This window comes from Malaclemys terrapin, chromosome 2 (genome assembly GCF_027887155.1).
Source record: "Malaclemys terrapin pileata isolate rMalTer1 chromosome 2, rMalTer1.hap1, whole genome shotgun sequence".
Lineage (NCBI taxonomy): Eukaryota > Metazoa > Chordata > Testudines > Emydidae > Malaclemys > Malaclemys terrapin.
In genome coordinates this window covers 87,956,640-87,973,510 of record NC_071506.1, presented here as the reverse complement: position 1 = coordinate 87,973,510, position 16,871 = coordinate 87,956,640, and the positions used below count along the sequence as shown (strand labels likewise).

The window sequence follows — 16,871 nt, the reverse complement described above, 5'->3', positions numbered from 1 at the left end:
AAAACAAGGCACTGGGGGAAAAAAAGTGCAATGGGAAAATTCAACCCCTTTCCTACTGAACCGCTGCGAGCATTCAGAACTGCAATTTTAAATGGATGTCCTTTGGAAACAAATGGAATAGTAGGACTCAGGAACTTATGTGATACATTGACATTAGCAAAGTAACTGCTCACCTATTTCTCTAAAAATCCATTTCTGCTCTCACATTTAAGCAACTCTCATCCTTTTGGAACCCTGAATATAGCAAACCTTTTAGTTATCTACTCAGTCCTGCCAGTTGCCTGCATTACTCAGCAACTTTAATGTTTAGAAAATCCTCCACTTGCCTTTTTTAGTACTTACAAGCTAAGAACAAGATCAAACAGACAGGATATGCAGCAAGAAAATCAAACCAAAATCCCATAGCAACATTTACCCTTTCTAAATCCAAATGAAATACATCTTAACCCTCTCTTAGAACACCTCCAGCACATTGCAATGAGAGGTCCTGAAAATAAGTTAGTTTCATGTTAAAAAAATTGTGCATGTCACTGAAGCTATAACAGGAAATTACAAGAGGACTTTTAGTCAGATCTCTGAACAGGTCAAAAATATGCCCTCAGCAATTGCAATCTATGGATTTAAAAGGTTTGGCAATGAACAGATAAAGTGACCCACCTGTCTTTTAGCTTCTCTTAGTTTCCGTTTGAGGGCTGTTAAAATTCTTTGTACCTCCCATAATCTCTCTTCTTTGGATAAGTCTTTTATCCCCGCCTGCAAGTCTCGATGTAAACAGTTTAAAAGGAACTCCTAGAATAACACCAAAAGTATCATATTCATCACTCAGTGCTATACAAGTACATTCTAATACTACACACTAACACCACCACCACCACCACGCTCTTATATGGTGCATTTCATCAGTAGGACTCAAAGTGCTTTACAAAAGAGGTCAATACATTATCCCCATTTTACAGAAGGGGAAACTGAAAAATACCACAATCTTTTGTAGACACAAGAACCTGGACTGCAAATAGGGAACTCACTGGTTTCCTTCTAGAGGGAAAAAGTGTAATTTCCATTGCTATCATAACCACCTTCATTTTGGTTGTATAAAGCATTCATGGCTAAACAGACATCACCCTACTCCTTCCTTCTGAGATGTTAGATTTAGCCTGTTTTCCACTGATATGATTGTTCCACTGATTCTCCTGCCTGTCACAAGATTTGCCCTGCCAACCCCCAGCCTTGGGCCACCCCAAACATCCTCTTCCGCCAATCCTACTCTCATGCTGTGGAGTGTGTCTGGCACAAATCCCATGTCCTGGCCAATTTTTTCTATTGCAGATTCATTCTCTCCTCTTTCGGTTCTGTCATCTTCCTAGCTAAACCACTCTAATTCTCCAACTTAATTAATTTCATGTCCTCAATCCCAGCTGCCTTTTCACCAACTTTGACTTGCTCTTTAAACCGTCCACTTCCCTCTCCACACAGGAACTGGCCAGCTACTTCCAAGAAAGCAACGGAGAGTCCTGTGGCACCTTTAAGACTAACAGATGTATTGGAGCATGAGCTTTCGTGGGTGAATACCCACTTTGTCAGACTCTTCCCTCTCACAATATGATCATGCTTTAGTCTCTCAAAGCTTAAAACCTGACCCTTGATCCCAGCTGCCTCTCCAACTACAGCCCCTCTTCCTTTCATTTTTAAGTTCGCTGAACATGCCGTTTTCATTCGTTGTTTGGATTTCTTCTCCTCCAATTCCATCCTGGACCCTCTCCAATCTGGATTCCTCTTCTTGCATTCCACTGAAATTCCACTGTATTCCCCCATCTATCTGTATCCATCTGTTGTGTTTTGTCTTATAATTAGACTGTAAGCTCTTTGCGGGAGGAACCATCTTTTTGTTCTGAATTTGTATAACCCTTAGTACCTGGTTCTTAACTAGGGCTCCTAGGTGCTACAGTAATACAAATAATAAATTATTTACATGGGCTGCTTTCCCTCACCACCTCAAGTTTCAGTTCCCTTAATTATAAACAGCAGAATTGAGTTAGGGAAAGTTGCAATTTCAAGTTTATTCTTCGTGCTAATATACAATAATAAAAACTGCATGCCAAGAATGCACAGAAAATTATAAGGCACATGGAAGCAGAGACAGACATTAAAATGCACAAATCTTTATACACAGAGGAAAGTCCATTCAAAAGACTCATAAAATAAGATACCCTTTCCTTCCCCTTATCTAAACTTACTACTATCACAAAAGATCTTTTCTGGAAGTCTTAAGGAATGATATGGGAAAACCACCAGCATTGGCATGGGTAGTATATGTTGGAAGTTACATTAAGATTGAACTGCAACTTGGCTAGAAGAAAATTCAAATAGTTCTAGCTCCTTTTCCATTCTCCTTCCTCTATCCAGTGGGTTATTAGTGCCATCTTCTCCCATACTCATGGAAAGCATCTTTGTTTAGCTAGCTCTTCAGCCCTGAACTGAACTCCAGAGAGTTGCACCCATTCCAAAAGACACTTATAACCATCTATCTCCCCAGAAATCCTGGCCCTTATCTGCTGTTTCAGCAGTGTGGTGTGCAGCACATGTTAGGAGAAGGACTGGAACGTTGCCCTTTGAGCCCTAACATCCCAATCCTGAGCAGTCTGAAGACCAACTGCTGCAGCTCCCAGAAGATGTTATAGCAGCTGGAGTCACCAGTATATAGGAATGCTTCAGCTCCTGTTCCTGCACTGAAAGCCAGGTGGTGCAAGAGGTGCTGCACAGTTCTACATCACCCCTGGATTTCCACAGGCAAGGGGAAATCCTCCAGCAGCCTGGCAAACCAGTTCTAGGAGACTGCTGAGGCAGCACAAAGCAACCCTAGTGCACCAGAGAAGCAGTCCCTGACAAAAGTCACCTTTCCAGTTCCACAAGTTTGGAACTCTATACCACATCCCCTATTACCACATTTTGTTGGCCTGTTAGTAATGAACTTCAGACACATTTAAATAAGTCCTAGAGCATGCTATGAAGTGATATTACACAAACCACTTACCTGCAAAACATCGTCCCCACTATCCCCATACCTTCAGAAAGTCCTTGAAATAGCTCACAAGGTGATTAGTACAAGACTTGATTTTTCTATATGCCTCTACAGAAGTGCAACATATCTTCCCCCAAATACAATGGCAACATTAACAAAATATCAACTACTCAGCCACATGACTGAGTTTGCAGCAAACTGTTCCAGCACATGGGAAATTAAAAGCCATCACTACAATCTATGAGATCTACTTCCATCAGGTCTCAGCTTCCTGACCAAGAACATAATCTTCAGGCCAGACACATTTGTTAACCCACTGAGGTAAAGACAAACCTGTCGTCTGATTTCCTCTTTAATGTTTTCCTGTGTTTCTGGCAGTGCTGGCATTGTTGCCATATTAGACCAGCGAAGGGGTTTTGTCACCTGCTTTAGAGTCACATTTCCAAAGAACTCTTGGACATGTGTAAAAAATACATACAGGACACGGTTGCTGATCTGGAAGAAATGACAGTGAAAATACTGCTTCAGAAAGTGATTTTTTTTTAATGCCCGTTATTATCAATGGTACATTTGCCCTACATTGTATCTTACCGGACAACGCATGTAAGCTTTTTTCAATCTTTGGGCTACAGCTACAACTCTGTTCAGACAAGCTAATCAATACTACTTCTAGTAGATTCAAGGGTTGGTTTAAAATAAAATTATGTCTGAAATTCATGATCTGCTGCTAGCCTGAAGGAAGCATGACCATGCTGTATTCACTTAGTGGTCTCTGTACTCTCTGGTGACCATGAGACATTATATTGCCAAGCTAAAAGTTGTTGGCCTGCAACAATTAGCTTTATAAATGGTAGACACAGAAATTTGCTAGTGTCTTGTTAGGCCTGTCTCCATACACAAAAAAGTGAAGTCAGTGCTAGTGACAGACAAGAGAGACCTTACAAGAACTGTACTGCACCAGTTATGTTTTTTTCCCTTTTAGCCATCAAGCTGATTTTTCTCTCTATAACTTACTGCAAAATGAGAATGATCATTTGTCATTACGTCTGTGTTTAACAGATTTAGCGACTCCTTTATAGCAGACTGTACTACCTCATTCAATTGCTAATGTTTTTAGATATCAGTGGGTATGAAAAACTCAGAACCTTAAAAATCTGGAGTAAACCAGGAACATCAGGAAACTGAGGGCAGATCTACACTTAAAATGCAGCATCGGCGCAGCTGCACCAATGTAGTTGTGCCTCTGTAACGCTTAAGTGAAGCTGCACCTGCACCAACAGGAGAGCTTCTCCAATAGGTGTAGTAAATGTACCTCCCCGAGAGACGGTACTTATGTCAAGGGGAGAAACTCTCCCATCGACATAGTGCTGTCTACATGGAGGGTTACGTCTTTCAGGGGTCTGGATTTTTACACCCCTGAGCAAAGTAGTTATACCGATATCAGTCTGTAGTGTCGACTGGCCTAACTCTCGGACTAAAGGGTTAATGATAACACATTTTATAACTCTACCAGGCCACATAGCCTAGAATGCAAACATCATGTTTGCTAAAATGCTCAGAATGACACCCCCCACTTCCTTACAGATACAGTCTTCAGCTAAACTAGTATTTACAGTTTTAAAGGATAATCCAACAACAGACTCTGTACAGGGCTGCTAGTAATGTCTACCATATTGTGAAGTGTTAAAAAAAAAAGAATCATTGAGTTATGCATGAATAACCACTTGCTCTATTTCTCCCCAATATTTCAACAGATTTAAAATATCCTTTAACACGTCTCAAATACTTTAAATGGGGGAAAAAGCTGGCCACAAAATGTTTTTGAAAGAGCTGCCGTTATGCTCATTGCCTTGAGACTAGATTTGTTTTGATATGATCTATCAAATGGAAATTCACAACTTGTGTTGAAATAAGTGACAGAGTTCTGACACCAATTTTATGTTATTGCCTAAATCTATTTAAGCAATAAGACATGACAGGACATGAGTTATGTTGCATTAATTTCATGCCTATTCTGTTAGGGAGGAGGACAGGACAGTGTGGCTGCCACAACAAAGTATCAGTGAGTAAAACCCAACCCTGTTGCTGGAGGGCCTTAACTGAGATTATAAAATCATGAAGTAAGATTCTGAAAAACCACAATCACAAAATGCGTTATGCAGCAAAACTCCAATTCCAAACAGTGACCAATTTAAAATATAAAGTATAATTAAAAATTAAGCTGTAATCCAGTTATTGCTCAAAACTCTCACTAGGTCCATTTGATTTCTTCTGATAATATATTAATTGATATTTAGCCAATATACCCAAATAATTATTTCATGAGGAAAATCTGTGTTTACAGAACTGGATTGACTGGCCTGATATAGGAGTTAAACAATAATACAATATTGTTCAATGATAAATCATTAAACCACCGACTTTAACAAATTCTAATGAAGTGTGTGTGCAACTATAGGTATCAAAGGCTTCCACTCCTCCTCTCTCACTGCACACTGTTAGCTTACTTGTAAAACTAATCATACAACAGTGTTTTTAATGCTTACATTATTTAACTATATTTAAAGGCCAAATATGTTCATCTGAATTTCAGACCAGCCCACATTAGGAATAAGTAAAACCAAAATATTAAGTCCTGAAGAATACATGAAGAGAAGCTATTATTCAACTGCAATATAACATTTACAGTTTGTGTACACATTTCTAAGAGGACGTTTTAAAGAATCTCTTGTTAGGACTGCAATACAGCTCACATACTTGTTGGGTTGTGCATGTACCTGAACAGTAGGGCTGAGCACTATAGAAATGTTCTGGATGTTCATTTTTGTTTCTAGTTCCTTTGCGATAACATGGTCCATGTGCACAATCAACCAAGAAATTAAGAGATGGTTACACTCTGGCAATTCCTTCAGCAAGCGTTGGCACTCCTGAACTTTTTCCCCCTCTGTGCTCTTCCCACAAGCCTCTTCGAAGCGGGGCATTAGCTCTTTGGTAAGCAAGTTTTCAGGCAGTTCTCGTAGATATTGTTTCAGCAAGCTGGCTATGGTATTCGGCTCATATTCCTCCAAGTTGGGAGATTCTTCTCGATCATAGGCTGCTTTTAGTTCATCCACCTTTGATTTTATTCCTTAAAATATTTAGATTGGAAATTAAAGAGACCTTGAAAACAAGTACATCAACCATCTTTACATTTAGGGTATGTCTACACTGCCAATTAACGTGAATTGTATACCCATTAGCTTTCATTTAACTAGTGACGGTAACAGCAGTAACGAAGATGTGGTGGCACGGGCTTCAGCACAGGCCCTAATATAAGCCCTCCATGGGCTCAGGATGCTTATTCATGTTGCTAGGCTACGCCAGGGACCATTCCGCCATGTCTTCATTGCTACTGTCACTCAGGCTAGCTAACTTAAAGCTGGCAGCTATTTACACCTTAATTTGCAGTGTAGACACAGCTTTAGACTTACAGGTTTTCTTCTACCCACCCCTCCTTACTAACACACACACTTTTTCTTTTTAGATGCTTTTTTTTCCCCCCGTGGCTCCCTACAAAGAATGAAGTTAATTCAGAAAAAACCTCTTCAGGTGACCTGTATGTTACAAAATAAAGCCAAGACCAGTAAGGTTTTGTGCTCAATGCCTCTAAAAACAAGACTACGAGGGAAATTCATGCACATAAGCAAGTGTAATGTGTTTTGTTTTAGATCCCCTGAAGTCAAAAAACATTGGCTCCTGCTCTGATGTGAAAAGGTTGTGGAGCTGAAGCACAGTTCCAGCCTGACAGCACGAGCACACGTGTGCGTGGAGGGGTTAAACAAGTAAGAGACACTGCTTTACCATATTGGTATGATTTTATAAAGTTTAAATATTTGTATATACCAAAAGACCCACTGCTAAACCACACTATATAGTAAAGCAATGGCACCTACCTGAACCCCACCCCCAAGTAAGTTGCCTGCATGCTCTACCATGGTTTCATGATCATAGAAATTGATGCAATGTCAGATCAATGTGGGAGCCAAAGCACCTAAAATAAGGGGAAAAGTTTAAGATCACTTGTGTATTTAAACTCTCAGTTGGAATTCAGCATGTAGCCCTAAAATGAGTATTTTTATTAAAAAATACTTGCAATTAACTTTTAATATTACAGAATAATCTCTAAGCAACAGCCCCCCACAAATCCAGAGACTTCCTTTAAAAAAAAAAAAAAACCAACAACTCTTGCTTGCCAATTTCCAATCAGTCATCCTTCCTGGGAGGCATGATATTTAAAACTCTTGGTTCGGGGCACTATCTGTGTCAAAGTGTATATTTATTGTATGACTAGAAAAAAACTACCCAATATCCAAGTAGCATTTTGATCCCCAAAACCAGGAGAATCTTTGTCAGTTAATGGGAGGGCTCTGATACAGTTTTCTGCAGAAATGAAGATGGATAAAAATTGATTATTTTTGTTTTAAATACAAAAACCTGATTTTATTTAAAAAAACAAAACAACAAAAATTGATTTTATTTTAAAAATTAGTCTTTTACTTAAATCAGATTTTTTTCATTTAAATTAAATACAGGTTAATTTTTTAAAAATAAACCTATTTAAAATTAAATTTGAAACTAGCAACCTATGTTAAGGCCTAAACATTTTAAAATCTATTAAAATAATTTAAATTAAAGTATAAAAATAATATTAAGCAGTACGTTTGCTGCCAAGTTTTACAGAAGGTCACACCACTGAACTGGCTGAGTACCTAGAACCAGAGTTTACTAAACCAGCATTTGACAGCAGCAGTCTCTGCAGGAGCAAAGAAAATATTTTCTTCATTTCAGTTTATTCAACTAGTTCAGTCCAATGACTCGTTCATTCAAAATTCAGAAACCAACCAGGAACTGAAAAAACAGTCAAGCTGGTTTTCCTTTTCCAATCTATGAATAAAAACCTGGGAGTAAGAGGGTAAGATCTACTAGTTCTAAAATCTAGAAGGACATGGTGACCAGAAACAATCAGTTCAATTCAATTCACTAACTATAGTATTGAATAATACTTAGTTTGAAATACAAAACATGTTTTGATAAATTTTTTTTGCTTCCATATTGATCACATTTAAGGTAGCTTTATTTAATAAAAACATTAAAATGCTGTTTTTGTGAATTTTTAATTAAATTTGAATTTCCATTCTTATAGAGCTTGACACAAATCATAAGTAAACAATTAATCGTCTAGTAAATAAAAAATGCATCCTTGGCTGTTTTTAAACATGGCAAAATATAATAAGTAAGAATCTGAATAAATATAAATTAAGTTACATAATTGCTTAAATAAATTTATATAATACAGTGTATCCTCCTGGTCAGCAAAAAATAGCACCAAATTTAATGCTATATTCACTTGCAAATCAATATGTTTTATTGGTTACTAACCAATAAAATAGGAAAATAATGTAGGAAAATAATTAAAAATTACAAATGTAAACCATAATTAAAATCGATTATTCAAAACAAGATTTCCTGTGTGCTGATTTAAATCATGATTAAAATGGATGATTTAATTCAGTTCACCCTGCAGAAATGTACAGAGGAATTTAAAACTGAGAATTTTGGTATGGCTATAAGGTAAATGTGGCAGGTGGTGGGTTAAATGCGTTTCCCACCAAAAGACCCAGAACTAGACAGCATATTGTGAATAAAGAAAAGTCTATCCAAGGAAAATGAAGATCATCCTAGGCACAGAATTCCCAGACCTCAAATTATGAGGAACTGTTTCTGCTGTTATGCCCTCGTCTCAAATATAGGTTGAAATCATATGCAACTGCATAAACTAATACATCTGCATCGTAAAGGAACGAGGAATCTGATTCAGCTAATAAGCTTAACTTGAACTGTCTTTCACATGAGAGGAGGGGAATGTTGCACTAGAGAATGCCGAGAGAGCTCAAAAATAGGTCACCGAACAAAAACCCACAGTATGTTATATTTCTGCAAGACATTGTGATCACTTGAATGCTCTGAAATACAAGGTCTGAGAAACAGTTTTTACTATTGCCTTATCTTTGCATCCCCAACAAATTCCACGCATATCAATGGCATGCATGCATCATAATAAAGCCTTTTAAATTGGCTCTCTTCGCTGTTTTATAGATTTAGATCATACATATTTTACTTGCTCTAAATGCTTTTTCTTATTTTCTGTCCTTTTTTGTTCTACAGCTCAAGTACTGTACTTGGAATATTTGCACGATTCATATTGCAAGTGGCATTCACAAATCAAATATAGCTGTATATTTAAACAATGACTAAAATCATTGGTACTTGTATGTAGATCAATATTATACAACTAAGGCTGCTAATTATCTTGGTGTTACTACCAGTGTGTTTCTTCAAATCCAAGCTGAAATTCTCAACTGCTGTTCTACATTACTAGTTGATTTACTGAAAGACAAAAAGAAAGGTTTTGTATATATTTAAGTTCTTTTTGGAAAAAAATTAGAATGAAAGTGGATGGGGAAAGCAAAGTTAGGAGTAACCTATTTATTACTTCAACTCCTCACCAAATCTCCATTTTCATTAGCTAGAATTGTATCTTATTTCTAATAAGGGAGCAATATACTCAAAATAATCACAAGCACTGATCAAAACGTTTTAGCATCTATGGCTTGCCTCAAAGGCACATTATGCTACATACCTAGTTTCCACCCCTTCAAAAACACCAAACCATATACATTTTTGTTGCCACCTTCAGCAAGTGGGTGACCATGCTATGGAAACATTGGAGAAGGAGAGGTTCAATACTGAACACCTGTGCATCTTATAAACCTTTCCCTTCCCTTACACCATGAGACTGGTTTTGTAACTTAACCATCTCCTCCTCCACAGGCTAAGAACATAGAATTTTTTTCTCTACCATCACATAAGCCATCTTTCAGGAATTTCAAATCCACAGCTTGGCTTACAATTACATAGTTAATTTCAATAAAACTGCAGTCTTTTATGAAATTAAATGAGTAAAACTATACATGTAGAGTGGATGTGTGGAGAAGGGCAAAGTACTATACTCATGTTATTTTTTTGGACAAATGAAGGTAAAGCCTTGAAAATCTGCACTTAGATGTGCCCAGTATACCTGAAACTCTGTAGATGCCTTCACATTTCATGCCATACTTCTCTATGTAATCTATACATTCACGGAAAACGGCTGGCAGGCGAATGCCATCGTACATCATGGTCCTGTCTGCTGCATCAGCCAAAGGAATCCCAAACACCGGCCTAAAACTTGGAACATCGATCTGAGGTACCTCTGGCTCTGGAGTTGGCTTTTTCTTTTTTTTCTTCTCCTTCCACTGTTTTACAACATCTGCGGCTGTTAAGTCTTTTGACTTCTTCTCTTTATGTTTTTCTTCCTTGTGTTTGTCATCTTTATGTTTTTCATCTTTGGGTTTTTCTTTTACTTTAAAATCCTTTTCTTTCTTTTTGGAAAAGCTGGGCTTCTTGAAAACATGAATTCCTTTGGACCGCTTCAACTTGGAAGGACTTTCAGCTTCATCACCAGAGCTGTCCTCTTGGAAGGCAGCATAACCTTCCGCTATTGGGAGAAAGAAGAGAAAGCAAGGGGCAGAAAGTTACGACCTGTTTTAATTTATTTAAAAAAAAAAAAAAAAAGTCTAGAAGGAGAAAAAAGGGGCAAAGGGTAATATTGAAAGAGACATGGTACCTGCCTACAACTAAAAAAGTTCCATTTTTCTTTTTGCAGCGTTAAGTAGGACAATTATTAAATCAGCATTTCACAGTTCTGTCCAATATGAACACATCTCATGAATCACCTAAACATTTGGTATTTTAAATACTTACTCAGTATGACAATGTCCATCTTACGTGCTATTTGTCCACTTAATAGTCAAGGAAATGCAAAATAAAACAACTGTCTGGCAACTTCTATGTTCCTGTAATCAACAGTATAAAAGTTGCTGTTAAGAAAAATCATCTGCTACACAAGTTCAGCTTTAATAAATTACTATGCCAAGGGTGGAGTCACTTAATTGCTCACTCCCTTTCTGAAAATGTTAAGAATCTTCTTAAGAGGCGTATGAAATTATTAAATTTTAGCCTCAGATCAAAGTATCATTAAAAGGGGGGGAATCTTACTTTTCCAACTGTACTGACATATTACCTATTATTGCAGTTCTACATTTGCCTTACGTAGCCTATGTGAGACTGCAACTCCAAAGTCACAGCCTAGTAACACCATACTTCAGCTGCAAAATACAAGGTACTGTCTCTGAACTATATGCACATGAATTTTTATAAGCTACACCTCTGCAGCTAGCCCTGCCTATCCTCTAGGCAAGAACAGGAAAATCTTTAAAGGTGGATTGGAAGGTTTTTTTTTTAAGCCAACTAATTATAGGTTTACATGCTCAATATTCCAAAGAGCTAAAGTCAACAAGACATGTGTTCAACAAAGCAGAGATTTTACATGCAAGATGTAGTATTTAGGTTCCCCTAAAGTTGTGGATAACTCCCGTGTGATGCTCCTGAATGAGATTTTCCTGATATTGTTCCATTAGTCAAAAACTCCTGGAACATAAAACTAGCCTATTATTTGCATAAGGGAAGGACAGAGTTAAGTCAAGCGCCATTTCTTAATGGACAAGATTTTATATATATATATATATATATATATATATATATTTTTTTTTTTACTACTTGGCTTGTAAGGTCCTCAGAGCAGGCGCCGTGCATGACATTGTATGCTTGCACCCACAGGGCTAAAATGGATTTAAACCACCTTGTGCCCTTCTGATCCTGGGCTGCTCCAAGGGCTAGAGGGGCCCCAGCATAATTTAGACAGGTTTGATGGCAACTTCCCCAAGCTGCTCTATAGACAACATAGTTTTTGCAAAGTTTTTATATTCAAATCCCAAAAATGTAATATACATAGAACTGAGGTATACTAAATAAACTCCAACTACTTGACCAGCACACCCTCCTTTAACTCCCTCAAAAATACTCCAAGTTCCAGGGGGATTAACTGGTTAATGTAACAGCACCAGCACAGTGCATGCTGGTGAAAGTGGTGTGCCCTGGCTTCCAGGGATCAAACAAAGTCATATGTTAAATCAAGCAAGTTAAACTCATTCTGTGAAGAGGGCCAAATTTCATATTTTAATTTTGCTGTGTATGTGTAAAGTCTCCAAGTTCAGGAACATATACTACCCATATTCCTCAGAAGAAATCCCACTGATAACAATGGGAGGTTTGCAGATCTCTCCAGGATAAAACGTAGTCTGCAAGTAGCAGCTAAACTTTAGTTAATAAGATTACTTTATTACATTCAGCATTAGTAAAAGAGTGGTTCTGGACACTTTTAGGACAACCACTATTTCTATCCTTTAATCCCCTGGATATACGATTAACCCAATTTGTGTACAGAGTTGCATAACTGTGCAATACAAGCTAAATCTGACTCATACAGTGTAGTTTATAGGCTTAAATTATAATACTGAGATGGATGAAGACAGTTAACATCTCTTAGAGCCAATGTTTCGGTTTTTCTGCTGTCTCAGGAAAAAATAATGGAGATATCCTATCTCCTAGAACTGGAAGGGACCTTGAAAGGTCATCAAGTCCAGCCCCCTGCCTTCACTAGCAGGACCAAGTACTGATTTTGCCCCAGATCCCCAAGTGGCCCCCTCAAGGATTGAACTCACAACCCTGGGTTTAGCAGGCCAATGCTCAAACCACTGAGCTATCCCTCCCCCCTAGGAAGACAGCTCCTTTGTTGGTTATACTCTCTTCATGTTTGGAAGGCTCTCTGTACAAGTGCTAAGAGGTTTTTTTGTTTGTTTGTTTGTTTTTTAGTGAAATCTTGCATTCTACAGAATTGCAATCTATCACAGGGGGCCAGATATATATGTTAAGTGGGTCAGGTGTTTGACCCAACAAATATTTTAAATCATTTATGAGGCGAACAGCCCTCTTATTTTAGCTCTTTGGGGCATTCTGCATGTGTCTCTACAATTAATTGATTTAAAAATATGTAGGTCCATTTTAAGTAAGCAAGAAGAGGTAGGATGAAAAACAAGTTTAGAACAGAAGGAAGTTATGAGTACACTGATCTTATGTGTGACCCTGACATGAATACACATAATATCTATACTTCTATATCTACATAAAAATGCATGGCATCAATTTGACAACGATTCTACATCAAAATATACAGGCCTCTTAAAAATAAGGATGGAACAGAGATGCATGCATATTTAGCTTCTGTAATGACTTTTTTCATTCCTCCTCTTGCACCCCAATTTGTCTACTACTAGAGACTTTCAACTAACAAGAGCTACTAGACTTGTACCAAAATTTGGTAACGAACTTACAAGTAGGTCACTCCACAATTATGTTATTTAATACATAAAGCACTCCTGAGTGTAAGTTCACATTCAGGCTATTGCTCTCCCTTGGGTGTGGGGAGCACCAGAAGTTGAAGTAAGTGCTTTGCTTTATTTTCTTTTCATTGTAAAGGATTTTATTGGTTTTAGAAAAGCAAAAGCAGAACCTACATTCATATCACAAAGCAAAAGTACAAATCCACACACTAAGGCCTGGTCTACATTTAAAAATTAGATCAACCTAGCTACATTACTCACAGCTGTGAAAAATGTGAGCCCTGGCCACTATAGTTAGGTTGACAATCACTGGTGCAGACGCAGCTAGGTCAACAGAGAGATGGATTAACTCCACTGCTGGAAAAACACCTTCCATCTATGTGAGAAGCATCTACCCTATGTTACTACAGTGGCACAGTTGCGGCATCATGGCTGTGGTGCCATAGTGTAGACATGCCTTAGAAGAGATAATGAACATAAAGGGGTGATGCTGGCAGACCAGGTGCCAGCTCATGCCAAGGTCCCTAGGCTTTACTGAACAATGTCAAACGCAGAGCTGGAAACCAATTTGGCTCACCTGTGTGTTAGCATTGTTAAAATAGATGTTAAATTTATAAGAATGTGTTTAGACTTGACGAAATGCTTGTAGGGTGCTGCATTTACTGATCTCACATATAACATCTGTATCCCATGGTTAAGGCTGCAAGTGTCATGGAGGTCACGGATTCCGTGACTTTCCATGACCTCCATGACTTTTGCAGCAGCTGGTGCTGGTTCAAGGGCTGCCCGAGCCAAGCGGCCCCTGGACCAGCAAGCAGTTTGGGTGTGTGGGAGGGGGCTCAGGGCTAGGGACAGGGGGCTGGGAAGTGCGGGGGGCACTTACCTTGGGGTGGGGGACTCCCCGGCTCCCACTGGCATGGCCCCCCTATAGCTTCGAGGTGGCGGAGGGGGTCTACATGCTGCCTACACCTGCAGGCCCCGCCCCCACAGCTCATATTGGCTGTGGTTTCCAGCCAATGGGAGCTGCGGCAGCCAGCACTTGTGGGAGCAGCGGAGCCCCTGCCACCTAGGAGCTGCAGGGACGCGGAGCCAGTTAGGAAGCCCCTGCCAGCCCCACCAACCTCCCCGTCCCCCAGTACCAAGTGGGGTCCTGGGCTGCGCGGCGTGGCCCAGCCTCCCTCTCCCTCAGTACCAGCAGGGGTCCTGAGCCACCCCCCCCCCAGCACCCATGGTGCCCCCGGAATGCCCCGCCCCCTGAGCACCCCCGACCCCCCGACCAAGAAAAGTCATGGACAGATCACATGTGAATTTTTGTTTCCAGCCCGTGACCTGTCCATGACTTTTATTAAAAATACCTGTGACTAAAACGTAGCCTTACCCATGGTATAAAGTTATATTGAGTGTTTGCATTGTAAACCTCTAACTGTGTAACTCACCAAATAAGAAAGAAGCATTAATTAATGCAAAGTGCTGGTCCTCCACACAAGAAGGCCCACTGAAACCAAATGAGCCAACCATCAAAGGACAAAGACTTCGCTGATCCTGCCCCTTCTTCCTTTCCCCCACACCCATGAAGAAGATACAGGCACAAAAACTTGCACGTCAATTTGAACTCTAGGGGAAGGGTATGAAAGTCCCTGACTAGAAGGAACTGTATCACTATGCTGCTTGGCATTTGGAGAGGGCAATATTTCTAAGCATAAGTAAGAGTTCCCCAAGCTGCTTAGCTCAGGTTAGCTCTAAAGGACAAACAAACCTTGGATATTGCAGCAGCTTTTATTAGTCTTAAGTTTCAAAAAGTATCCTATTTGTGTATGTATGCTTACCTACTTTAATTGTGTAAATAACTGATTCTTTTACCTAGTTAATAAATCTTTAGTTAGTTATTATAGGATTGGCTACAAGCGTTGTCTTTAGTGTGACATCTGAGGTAAGTGACTGGACCTTTGGGACTGGGAGTAATTAAATATTTTTGGTGTAAATATTTACCATCCATCACAAAGGTAAATTTGCCTGGGTGGCAAGATAGACTAAAGTACCCAAGGGGACTGTTGTGACTCCTTATTAAGACTGTTATAGTGCTTGAGGAGTTCACAGTTGATACTTAATTGGTGAAATCTAATTATAGAACTCTCAACTAATTTGGGGTTTGTGCTCTGCTTCTTAACAGTCTGCCCTGTGGTTGGCACTGTCAGTTGTGAGCCACTCTAGACAGCCTGACACAAGGTAAGAGAATCCTAGGGACTTTATATCTCACAAGTCTGAAAACAGTATACAGAGCTTTTCTTCTAAGACACCAGTTCAAAACCACATTGGCTTGGCAGAAATCAAATGTTAGCTGAGCAAGATGAGCTGGTCTCATTCCAATTTTTAATAGACAAGTGTCCACCTCACAAAACCTATCATTATAACGTCCATCTCTGTTGATGCTTCACAGAGAGATCCAGGATTGAATCAGCTTGCAGAGAGAACTACTCTTTCAATGCTTCAAGAACTAAACTCAGAATGGAATGGGGAAAGCTTCATCCTTGCCAACTGAAAATGAAAACCTGAAGATACTGAAAAGAAGGAATTGCAGAACACTGGGCTTCCACCAAGGTTACAAGTGGGGTAAGAGGAAGAAAGGGAACACCTGCTTGTGGGAAAGGAGATGGTTTGGGTAGGGGCAGAGCCTCCAGAATATCTTACTGTTAGCTGAACCCTACAACCTTTTGGTTTTGGCCTTGAGAAGGGAGATACTTTAAAAGGTTCTAACATTTCTCAAGATGCACATGCAAAACCCCCATATTCTAAGAGTCCAGTCTACAGAAAATTCTTGGGAGAATTCTGAAGTGTTTGCACCTGGTAAACACCCACACAGCTTAACTCTGTCCTTTTTGATCAAGGCCTCATACACAATGCCCATAACACACACACACACACAGCCTCTTCACTGTAATGGACTGGTGCTACCTGCACCTCTCCAACTATTAAACATTGAGCCTACTCCCCTGACAGAATACCACCCTTGAAAATTTAACAACCACTTCATACCCTCTTACAACCCCTTCACATTTGCACACAGGATACTACCTAAACCTATACCTTCCCCTACCCATCATTAAATCCATAGATTGCTCTCATATCCCACCTCACTACTGACAACACCCATGGCAAGAAGACCCCAGTGCCCTGATACTGAAACAACTTATATAATTCTGTATTGAAATAATGCAGACTGGAACCCCAAGATACACATGCACCTCCTTCTTTTGATAATACATATGGCGGACTCAGACCCAGATCTCCTCATATCACAATCACAGCTCTTCCAAGCAGCTCCACTTTTTCCTCCACCATACAGCAACACGTCACATAACGAATGCAGCTGAAATGCATGCAGATTGTGATGCTGGCAGACCAGATGCCAGCTCATACCAAAGGCCTAAGGCCTCACTGAACACTAACAAATGCATAGCTGAAAACAGAGTCTG

The 16,871-nt window shown here is 39.4% G+C and overlaps 1 protein-coding gene across 3 annotated transcripts in view; it reads right to left on the bottom strand.

The window, feature by feature from the left end:
• Positions 1-16,871, bottom strand: part of RALBP1 (ralA binding protein 1) — a 58,539-nt gene that overhangs the window by 9,479 nt on the left and 32,189 nt on the right. For 2 of the 3 annotated variants that reach the window (XM_054017739.1, XM_054017740.1), the window contains exons 3-6: positions 10,137-10,595; positions 5,797-6,146; positions 3,353-3,514; positions 658-789 (exon numbers count right to left, since the gene is read on the bottom strand). In XM_054017739.1, coding sequence (XP_053873714.1) covers positions 658-789; positions 3,353-3,514; positions 5,797-6,146; positions 10,137-10,595 — 1,103 coding nt within the window. Of the gene's footprint in view, positions 1-657; positions 790-3,352; positions 3,515-5,796; positions 6,147-10,136; positions 10,596-10,861; positions 10,954-11,180; positions 11,267-16,871 lie in introns of those variants that run through there. The other variant, XM_054017741.1, reaches the window with a different exon arrangement.